This window comes from Myzus persicae, unplaced genomic scaffold (genome assembly GCF_001856785.1).
Source record: "Myzus persicae strain clone G006 unplaced genomic scaffold, MPER_G0061.0, whole genome shotgun sequence".
NCBI lineage: Eukaryota > Metazoa > Arthropoda > Insecta > Hemiptera > Aphididae > Myzus > Myzus persicae.
This window is the reverse complement of record NW_019101570.1, coordinates 311,386-324,080: the sequence shown is the minus strand read 5'-3', so window position 1 is coordinate 324,080 and position 12,695 is coordinate 311,386. Positions and strand designations below refer to the sequence as shown.

General features: G+C 26.8%; 1 protein-coding gene across 1 annotated transcript; it reads left to right on the top strand.

Moving 5' to 3' along the window:
* Nucleotides 1-1,268: 1,268 nt before the first annotated feature.
* LOC111029742 (glutamate receptor ionotropic, delta-2-like) lies at nucleotides 1,269-10,976 on the top strand. Its single transcript, XM_022308884.1, has 9 exons — nucleotides 1,269-1,428; nucleotides 1,501-1,673; nucleotides 4,930-5,253; nucleotides 8,072-8,238; nucleotides 8,537-8,707; nucleotides 8,840-9,057; nucleotides 9,801-10,012; nucleotides 10,173-10,444; nucleotides 10,529-10,976. The coding sequence occupies exons 1-9, from the start codon at nucleotides 1,269-1,271 to the stop codon at nucleotides 10,770-10,772; spliced, it is 1,941 nt and encodes a 646-aa protein (XP_022164576.1). The 3' UTR covers nucleotides 10,773-10,976.
* Nucleotides 10,977-12,695: the final 1,719 nt, after the last annotated feature.

Genomic DNA, 12,695 nt, shown 5'->3' with positions numbered 1-12,695 from the left:
CTATATAGTTTATGTAAAAAGTATTCAAACAGGAACCTATGCCCTTAGTATAATATCAAAAAGAAAGTGAAATGTACAATGGTAAAATAGTAAAATATATAAATAATAATATTTAGTTTAATATTATGAGTTTTCTACATATATCTAATATTTATTTATTATTTTATTTCTGTTCAAAACATTGTTCTCTATAATTGTTGTGTATAATTTGTCTTAGTTATAATCATAAAGACCAATCGTATATTTATTTATAAATGAAAATTATTTTTAAGAAAATATTGTAAATTAACATGATAAAATTGCAAGTAGGAACAGTAGGAATTACTAATTTAATTCTTAGAGATTGGTACTTGTAGTATAACAAAATGTTTATTAAAATTGTAAAGAATTAAGAATTTTTCAATACATTGACATTTTAATAGTTTAGTTACATTGTTACATACATATCCTATAATCATATCCTCAAAAATGTACATATATAAATATAATTATTGTTTTACTTTTATTCAAGAATCTACCTATATATGCCATAACATCAAAATATATATTCAAGATATATTATTTAACTCTTTGACTTATCTTCTGTTCAGTCTTTGATACAATTTTTAAAGATTAAAAATCCAGAGTGATTACTTGAATGAAAATTAACCTACATTGACGTTATGAATAATTTTATTCTATATATTTATTCAATACAAACATAAAATAATATATGTTATACCTACATAGTCCCTAAATTATTATCTTTTACTTTTAGTATCATCTACACTATAATTTCATATTATTATAATAAATTAATACATTGATATTACATTATAAATTAAAACGAATTTTTTTTACAAAAAAAAAAAATAGTATTTTATAAAAACGTATGAGTATATTTTGTAAAAGTATTTATACTACATCAATTCACAACATCACTTAATTAGTTACCTATAAATAATGATTTGATTGAAAAATCACCTACTATAAATTCAATATGACATCACACGTCTGAATATTTCATTTGAAATTTACCACAAAATAGTACATTAATGAAACATCATAGAAACGGTCATTAAAAATCTCTTTGATGTAATTTTCATAACAATCCTGTCAAAAATAACTATATAATATAACCCAAATTAAATAGCGTTGTAAACATCATATACCAAACCCAATACAGCCGTATTATAATGTGTATATACCTATAATGTGTATGCATAAAAGAAAATACTTTTGACCAAAACCTTTCAGAACAGATATTTGACGAATAGTGTTAGCGAACTATGGAATACATTAACATAGTATTGCCGTTTTTGTCAACATACATAGTATCTGTTAGTTTATCTGTCAATAATTTCGATGCACAACATGAATTAATGGAACAATTTTTAACGGTCAGAAATCTAGACACTGCTATATTTTACACTTGTTGGTCACTATCAGGTAATACATAAACATAATTTAGTTATTTTATATTGTTCAAATTGTCACAGTTGTATTTGTGTCATATATTAGATCGAGTCAGATATATGAAAAAACTCAATGAAAAAAAAATAGCGGTCACACACCGCAGTAAAGAAGATTTTTTCAGGGATTTTAATTTAGATGATTTATTTACAATAACAGTGTATTCTCCTTTATTAGGAATAATCATCGACTGGTCATGTAATGATGATTCATTATTTAAGGTGACCAACTGTATATTTTGTTTTATAGCAATACTATGTCTTATCACTTTTATAAACTATATATTTGTTTTAGTGAAAAGTAATAATCATTCAAATTTAAAGACGCAATTCAAAAAGAATACGTTATTGTCCTAATCATAAAATAATAATAATCAATCATTTAATTAGCATATCACGTGCTTGTAATTTCAAGTATTAAAATAGTTTTCATTAATTTCATCGTTATAAAAATATGTAGTAGGTAGGATGTCAAACACTTTTTGTTTTAACTTTTTATCATTATTATTTTGTGTAGGTATATAAAACAAAATATGTATCATATTTAGCTAGGTATTACACAATATTTGCCTGGAATTAAAATATAATGTTACTGTGAACTAAACAACTGAAAATAAAATTAATATATAACTGTTGGGTACCAATATACGTAAAAATAAAACTTTTTTTTTAAATAGTAACTGTTTAGCTTGAACTTTAGAGTGGGTAGTGCTTATTTTTTAATCAAGGTATATTTATAAATAAATCATTAAAAATCAAAAGGGAACGAAAAGTAAATCTCAAAATTTAAAACATAATTTAAATTCATCAATTGCATGCAAAGTATCTATAAAAAATGTTTACTTGATTAAGTTAATTTGTTATGACTAAATAAATTTCGTACATATTTTTAAAGAAATCGCAAAAAACGAAATATAAAAAAAAATGGCATGACATAAATCAGCTGCATTTAACACAGACAATAAGTATAGGAATAATTTATTATAATATTATTTATCACCAATTTTATTTTATAACTTGATCATTTGTAAAACCTTAACATTTTTAAGGTTAAGTAGAATGAAAATAAAATTATGAAATACTAGATATAGTATAGTTATAGATCTCGGAGTATGTGTATGAATTGTTGTGTCCTCATATTATTTGCAATACATTTAAGAGTATTTAATTGGTAATACATTATAAAAGATAAAGTTCTTAATTATTTAAGTTCATTTTTTAATAAATCAAGGAACCGACATTTTTTTATACGTAGTATATTGGTAGTTATCTGGTATTATTATTATAGAGAGATAGAAATGAATATGTTTAGGATTGCTGTAATTTTCTATGGACATTTATATACAATTATTATTTTGATCCTTATTGAAATCCAAAAATAGTGTATTTGACATAAAATAATTCTTAAATGTATTATTTAATAATTACAACGATTTATTGTATAACCATTTGAATTTCAAATTTTGACAAAACAATTCGAAATCATGAGCATTTGATATTTATTGTTACCCATCTATTTATTTATTTTTATTTAAGACCACTTGTAACTAAAAATGTTTAAAATGTTCTATTTGTATAGTTAAGACTTAATATTTTAATACAAAGTTTATCAATTATCATATAGAGCTCATAGTTTCATACTGTAACCAAAAAATTTAAAAATTATATTAACTTTGTTTTTTTATAGACTTTTGAAGTTCAAACTTGGACAAAATTCTCTATTCAAATAAAGAATATCGATTTTAGTTACCTATTCTGTTGTAATTCAAAAATATTTTATTTTTTTGATTTATATACAAATTAATATTTTCAAAACATTACATAATATATTTAATGGTATATAGTTTATACTGTATACTATAAAATATATTTAGTAAAATAAATTACTTTAATATATTAATATGACTGACAGACCATCTCCGCTCAGAACCGTCTTTCGTATGCGAGGATTTATAATTTAATTCAAATTTAACACATCTATTATACTATTATACAGTGACCTACACCTACTCAATAACGATTACATCCGACTCCTACTGTCTAGGTTACCTACTTTTCCCCTTTTTTATAACAACTATGGTTGGAACAAAACTAAATACATATTTTAAATCTATGTAGTACATATTACGAAAAACAAATAACTTAACGTGACTATAAAATAAATCAACTGATTAGTAATTTATGCATATCAGGAAAAGTATTTTCTCTTGAAGTTAGAAGTTACTTAAGAAATATAAGTTATGTAATTCTGTTAAAAGTAACTTAACTTTAACTTTTTATCTTGTTAATGGCCTGCAGGCTGCAGCCTTCGATGATTAATTAATATTTTATACCTGAAACAAAAATTGTTGGGTAAATATTGGCCGAATATTACAAACTGTTTTCCAAAAATGTTTTCAACTCACTTAGGACACAAAAATTTCTAAAAATCAAGCATATAATTTTAAGTACCTTTAGTTATATTTCGATAACGATCAAGATTTAAGTTTTTATCGTTTATTTTTAGTCCAATAGACCTACATTCTAATATTTTTGAATAGGCATACTTTGTAATTATAATTTATAATGGTTACGCTTAGTCATTGTTTAATAATAAATTAATATAAATCTAATATTATAAAAGTATTCCTGTGATTCTATTTTAAATATTTTCAGAAAAATAATGTACAGAATCTCTCTTTTCGTTTACAATCGTTTGATTGGTTTGCTGCAGTTCTTCATACGTCCCTATCGTTACTCAGTTCCTTTAATTCATTATAACTATTCTTCCCCGTGCCAATTATGATTTGCATCATGTACTCCATCCTGGGTCTTCTTCCGATATGGCCTTCAACATCGCCTTCTATGACGCTTTTCGATAGATTTTCACGGCATATTGGCGTAGTAGATGTTCTATCATTTTAGCTCTTCTAACTTTTATGGTATACCATAACACTCTCTTCTCCATTATTCTATTTAGTACCGCTTCATTCGTTATTCTATCAATCCATTTAATTCTTTACATTTTACGATAACACCCCATTTCGAAGGCCTTTAATTTTCTTTTCTCTATCGTACTGATTGTCCAAGTTTCACAGCCATATAAGGCAATACTCTATACATATATTTTTAAGAACCTTTTCCTTACCTCTACGGCCACACTGTTAGTGATTTTATATTATGTGTATTTTACTCTGGAAAGCCCTCTTCGCATGTGCTATTCTATTTAGAATTTCACCTTTACACCGGCTATTTTCCGTAGTTCTTACTTCCTAAGTAATTAAAGTGATGCACTTGTTCCATGAGTGTGTTATCTATATTTATATTAAGCTGAATGGGGTTTGTGTTGCTGCACACCATAATCTTTGTATTTTTTTTATTTTATCGATTTAAATTTTCCGTTCTGTATACTAAATATGAGTATTAAAATGTATATAGTTAAGTTACCAATTAAAAAATGTTCATCTCTTATTATACATTTGTAATTATTTATGTTAAGTTTTCAGAAAGTTGGTTATGGAACTCTAGCTATCATTGGCTTATGATAATGAGCAAAAAATCAAATAATAATATACAGAGTTTTGTATCATCAAAAAAAATTAACCTCACAATCGACAGTGAAATTTTACTAGCATATCCTAATGAGATGGATGGCATTATAACTAATTGGCATATTTTTGACATATATCGTACAGCTTTCGAACCAAGAGGAAAATTAATGATTGATGTTGTAAATACAACTTTTGGAAAATGGGGAAATCGATTATGGAAATTTGATAAAAGATCAAATTTAGGAAACTTAACGTTAAACGTTGTTACTATAGTAAGTATAGTTTTAAATTTCCAAAAACAATTATTCTTTTTTCAATAAAGTTATAAGTTATACAACAAACTTACACATTAAATAAGAATCTAGAAAATATATTAATGGTTTAGAGAATCTGAATATTAAAGGGGCGAATAAATTTAAATGTTTTATTTAACAAAATATATAAGAATATATTGGTACTAAAATAATAAAATATTCAAATTATTAGATGCAATCAGAATATGAAATAAAGTGAAATGACTCTTCATATGATCTAGTTTTTGCTTGATTAAAGAGGATATACAATTGTTAAGATATATTTATATTCGATAACAATTTATAGTCGCTTGACACGGATGTAGCAACTCCATACTTTATTTAATTTTAAGAATTAAGAAATAGTTTTTTTATTTTTTATTTTCCCTCAATGAAAATAAAACTGTTGAGAGTGATACATTTTTAGATTCTCAAGATGACAACACATCATATTGTGGTGAATTTCAATACCTACTTATTATTCTTATTAAAAATCCAGAATAATGTAATACTTTTAATATATAGTATATAGCATAAGAAAGTGTTTTAGACTTCTAAAGTAAGTCCAAAGTCCCAGGCTTGACAGTAATTAGATAATTAGTTATTGTTATAGGATGATAGAATAACATATAATCAATTGTTCAAAATATTATTAGTTATATGTTTATACAAATGTAATAACTAAAATCAATATGATGATATTATTATGGTTTAAAGCAGCGACTATACGCCATTATGGGTACATAGGTGCAAACGTCTAAAGAAGTTCAATAATCGAAATTAGTTTGTAGCCTATCGTGACTAGTATCGACGTAGAAGAAGACAGTACTAGTTAATTATCTTTTAAAAAGTCAATTTACCACCTCATTAAGCTCATTTACACATTTATACATTTGACATTCAATGTTATGTCGTTATGCATTCAAAGAGCTTGAGCGAAAAACTAAAGGACTTAATGTGCAACGATTCATCACCACTTTTTTTGGCCAGAGTCAATGACAAATGTTAACACTAGCATTTTTAATTTTCTTAAATATTATTCATATACATAATAATGGGTACCTACTGTGTATGGTGTTCGGATCACTCGGTATCCCGTCAATTTATCGAAAACAATTGATCATATGACAATTGCTCGAAAACTTTTGATCGAAATACGATTACTCGTATACGACAATTGATCAAAGAGAAATAATAATTGCTCGCAAAACTAAAAATTATATTATGATTATATTATTGATATCTTATTATTTAAATAAAAAGGTCAAATAAAATTGCTAAATTAATAATTATAATATATTACTAATTAAATATATTTAAAAAAATGTCGACCAAAATTGCTATGTTTGATGAACTTCACAATATTTGCGTTAACAACATGAACTCGAAGTTTACATTTCAGTTTTTACTGTCATTGCATTTCCAATATACTTTTTCATTATACATTTTTTCTTGTGTATGTAAAAACCCTTTGTATTCCAACAATCTTTTATATTTTGCGCTAGTTACATACACCAAACTCATGATGGAAAAACTTAAAACGTGTCAAAAGTATTTGAAGTATGAACACTATATAATACTGACACGATAATAATTTCGGATTTGCGATGCACCACTTCGAAGTATGATATAAAATTACTATTGAGGTTGAATCCAATATTATCTTTATATCTAAGTACACAGTGCACCACATACGATATAAAATTATTATCGATGTGACTCAGTGGGAACATGAAGTGGGCTGTTCTATTAATAAAAAGTCTATGATTGTACTACTTATTCGTGTTATTGCGTTATTGAACAACCAATTTGGTTTTTGAGAACAATTGTCGTTTGCGAGCAATTGTTTTTCGATCAATTCTCGTGTGATCAATTATTTTCGATCAATTGACATTTATCCGATAAATTAAATGTAATATTTTTATCGTAATTATTTTATTAACTCCAAACGGTAATTTTACATATAGCAGACATAGTAAAAAGGATACATGTCAGTAGTTACAATATAAAAGGGTTAATGTACATAAGAAAGTTACCATACCAAAAAACAGAGTCCTAAGTATACATAATAGCTAAACGCTAATTACGTAAAAGTGGTTGTGTAACCCAAGGATAAATTATTATTTGCAGCTTTGACTGCTCTGAGTATACGATTAGAGTATGGCTTTGCCCATAACTCATAAAAAGCCTTATACATTCTATTACATAGAATTAGGTTTGGTTTCTAAATTAATAAGAAGTAACTCTAAAAGTTATGTCAGAAAAAAGTTAGGGAATGTCCAGTGAATCATTTGGTACTGAGTATAAAAATCCAAATCTGCTGGATCGCAGCGAGAGGCAACTATGGGAATATTTAGGGTCCGAATTATATTGGAATAATCGTGAGGGACATAATTAATGTTCATTTTGAAAATAATATAGCTTGAACATTTCTTTTGGACAGGTTCAAGAAGTATTTATTCTTTGACTATATTTTTTTCCTATAACATTATCTTTGTTCCAGGCTACCTTTAAATCTAAGTAACATGAGGCTATCAAGAAAATAGGAGGTTAAGATGTGAGGATAGTGACTTAATGAAGGAGATAACATTACACTTAATAGGGTATAAAGGTAGACCCAATCAAACAAAAATGTGTAACTCACTTATTATAATATTATGTTATTCTTAACATTTAAATTAAATGTTAATATACAGGTGTAATTTGACTTAATATATAACAGTGTACACACTGTTTAATTATAATGGGTTGAAAAGAAACAAACATGTTAAATCATACAGTTATGGTAATATTTTAGGGCAACCCTTACGGTGCTTTGGCTAAGAAAAATGGCACGGATATTAAACCATCTAGTGAAGACCTGGTAACATATTTAAAAACGTTTAATTTGGATCGTTTGAACTCTGTGCAAAAATTTAGCTTTGCGATAATGTACCCGTTGACAAGAATCTTATTAAACATCACGTAAAGTATTGTTGTAGACATTATTATGTGTTATGTACTATAATCTAAAATATTGAGTTTAGTTTCTTAAAAAACTTTTCTCCCATACATGACTATACTCTGTTCAGCGAGAGAACTCGCCAGTTCTGCCCATCCCCCAGCGTCAAACTGTTATCGAAATTATGGTAAGGTGTAGAGTTGGGATGAGCAGAAGACCTGATTTTAGTCTGTTCGTAACGCGTCCCCCCTCTGGGCAGAGTATATGTGTATATAATATGATAATACGTATTTACTTACTTATATTTATACATCATAATAGATTACACATAGAAACGACGAATTCATGGGGTTACAAAATGAATAACAAATGGGACGGAATAGTTGGAATGTTGATATCTGGAGAGGCCGATTTTTCAATAAGTTTAAATGCGCTTAGGTCTGAAAGATATGATGTCGTCGATTACTCTGCTATTTCCACTTGGAAGCATTTGTATGTAAAGTAACTAAATAGATTAGTTTTATTATAACTGTCAAAACTTTCTGTTTATACATTTTCGGCAATATATTTCAGCAACTATTAAATATTATGCTTTTTCTTTGTTAAAAATAACTTTTTTTTCAGACCTTGTTTCATCTTTCGTCATCCTCGATCGTCTACGGCGTCAACAAACATATTCTTGCGTCCATTCGAAACGGCTGTTTGGTTTTCAATAATATGTGTAGTAATATTGTCTGGATTTGTTTATTGTACAATTATGCATTATGAATCGAATCAAATATTCTCGTTGAGAGTGTTAAGTGATATTGTCCTACTGAAAATTGGCACTTTATGTCAGCAAGGTAATATTGATAGTATTACAATGTAGGTATTATATAGGTACTATATTCTATTTTCTAAACTTATATTTTAGTAATTATATATGTTAATTACTGTCGAAGCGATGAATATATTCATTTTAAAATGAGATGTGTTTTTTTATGTGTTCACGATTTATAGTAGTACTAATGCTTCGATTTTCAACTTTAAGGGTAGTTTCTGCGGTAGAAAATTTGAATAGTTGGTAATTTTTGAAAGGCTAAACTAGTTTATGACTAAATCATTATATTTTTTTTTGTGTACCTGACTCAAAAATGAATATGTAGGTATGTACAATAATAAATGTTTGAAATATTTTGAAGCATTTAAAAATATTAATATACATTTGGCGTTTACAGATTTATTTAGTTTTTCATTTCTTTAAATGTCGATAAAAAATTTCCACTCGATCCAAAATTTGATTTTTTCATTTACCGAAAAAATAAGAATATTTTTTTATGGGTGTTAGCATTTTTGAAAAGTTTTGAAAAATCACGAAAATTTTAAAAATATGATTCGTTAGATATTTATAAAAATGTTTCTTTTATATCCTATATTTAAAAATATATTACAAGATTTCTCATAAGTTTTTCAATTCATAGTAAAAAAAACACCATTGAAGTGACCCACGCAACACCTAAGATTCAAAGTGGTACCCACTTTTCCACCTAATGTGTTGTTGGAATGTTTTTAAATCATGTTGTTTATAATTATATTTTGTCTGTAGGCACAGCCATGGAACCTACAAAACTCAGCAATAGGTTAATTGTCATTTTAATGTTCGCATTCAGTTTGATTATGTATCAGTTTTATTCATCGAGTATCGTATCCGGATTATTGCGCCCGACCATAATGAATATCGATTCGGTTCAAAAATTAGAAGAAAGCGGATTAGATGTTGGCATTGAAGATTTCAACGTTGTTACTAAAGTAATTGAAGTATGTTCAATCATATTAATATTTTATATATACATTCTCTTGATTTATAATATATAGTAATAAAAAAAATATGAAGTAATACATTAAGTATTATATTTTATATTCCTATATAATATTATAATGTTTGATACTTTGAAACTTTGAACGTGTGTGTGTAAAGGTATACGGGGAAATCAATCCATATTTGAAAAAAATTATCGACAATAAAATTAAACCAAAATCAGAGTATCTGTTGGCTAAAGACGGAGTAAGAAAAATAAAAAAAGGTCACTATGCATTTTTTACCGATCCTGCAACCAGTTATTGGCTGATAAACGACATTTTCACTGAGAAGGAAAAATGCGATCTAACGGAATTGCCACTCCACAGACCGGAAACTACTGGTTATTTGGTTCGGAAAAAATCTCCGTACAGAAAATTAATCAATTATGCGTAATATTAAATTGTGAAAAATGTTGTGATAGGAGATGAACCAATCAACAATATACCAATTAAATATTTATAATATTTTTTCAGAAATTGTATTTTACGGGAAACTGGTCTTATGGACAGGGAACTCCGTATATGGCATGCTGAAAAACCGAAATGCTCAGCTGGGAAAACTACAACTGAAGAATCTTTGGTTAGCGTAAAAATTAATGACATAGTATCACTCTTCGCCTTTCTTATCATCGGTTTTATCAGTTCTTTCACAATATTAATATTGGAAATAATTGTACACCGTCATAATACAAATACACCTATTATAGTAAACAAGTAACTGATTGAATTACCCAGAAATGTATTCATCGCACAAGGATCACATTTAGTGTCACTATTTTACATAATATGGAGACATGAGTATTGCGTTTATATGTATTATGTAACCCTATTATTATTATGATTTAATAATTAGAAATCAGTTTTTTGCTACATACTTAATGCATGTCGAATTTAATTAAACTTAACTATTTATTTACAATAATCTTTGAGCTATCATTGTAATTCAAAAAGCTAATAAAAAACTATTAATTAAATTAAGTAAAAACACTTTATTATACCTATTTTCTTGAATTTGTTTTTTGAATTTAATTACATAATATTATACAGTTATATTATGTTACTGCGGTTAGTACTGCTATGTATATTTCTTAAATGTTCGTGTCTACAAGGTTCCAATGGTAATATCCATTTTTACACACTCAGAACAATTTTTAAATCATGCTCATCCCTTTTCATGCTTAAATTTTAAATATTTAACTTAAATTTATGTAATATACCGTAGGTATACCCACGAAATCGATAATGGCATACCACGGCTATTTCACAAGGGTTTACCTTGGATTTCACTCATAAATATTGCACAGCAGTGAAGTACCTAATGAGATAAACCAAATTTAAGGGTTACCCGGGTTAGGTATTATTAGATACCTCATCATATAAATACAAAATACCTATATACAACAATATTGGTAATAAAATAAATATAAGAAAGAACGCATTATATAGTTTAGTAAAATATAATAATTAGTTGAAATTAGAAGTAATAAATAGTATTCTATAAATATATGCAGATATGTTGTACTACAGTAGTATAAGTAAGAAGGCTGCAGTCTAGTTGGATAAAAAATAAACTAAAGTTAAATGAATGGAGGATAATTTCAATTATACAAGTTATAACCAATGGAAAATGTAGCACGCTTATTGATACTTGTCCTCTGCAGGAAAAATCTATGAATCATAAATATGTTTTTCTTTAGGGAGAGGGGGGTCCATGCTAATAATAATAAATATTATAGGCGTTACAAAAATCTTAAAAAAATTGAAGACAGCCCAAAAACATATTTATATTTAAAAAATTAGAAGGGGTACGTGGGCGCCCAAAGGCAAATATACATTTTAAAAAGCGAAAAAATGATGAGCTATATAGAGAAAAATATAAGTTGAAGACTAAAGTGTTATCTGATTCTTAAACCCCAAAAAAATACTAACATAAATAACAATAATTATAGTTTATTAATGAATGATCAATGATCAATCCCAGGTCATTCAGAGAGATAGCAGATAAAAGTTTGAAAAATGTATACAAAAAATCAATTATAGGTAAATTAATTTTTAAAAAATGGGGAGGGAACCACGGATGAGCGCAGGCAAAAGTATTTGAAGAAGCAAAATCTAACAACCAACAGCTTCTTCAACTTGATACAAGGTGCGTACCAGATATTATTTTAGATCTACCAATTAAAATAAGCAAAGCGTTAAGTAAGCTACTAATTGAAAATGTATTAAGATTAATTGCCAACTGTAAATATAACAGTATAATATGGTCAAATTGTTAATTGTATTTAAATATTACAAATATGGTACACCTATTAAATGTTGATATTTGATAATGTAAAAGTCTATACTAAAATATTTAAATTGTTGTTGGTATTTAAAGGATTGAAAAAATATATATAAATGTGGCCAATTTTAAAGATAATGATAAATAGATAGTTTTCTTTGAAGAATAATAAAATATGGATTTTTGTTTGCATAAAAAAACAACAATTGTTTCCCTCGCACTTTTTTCCAGGCTTGGGATTGGCAGCTCATACATAATAATATTATGTAGGACGTAGGTAATTAATTGGCGGTGTACACGTCCTGTTTGAATTCTGTTATTCAGATAAAGTTGATATTTTATACTTTAAATATATTATTT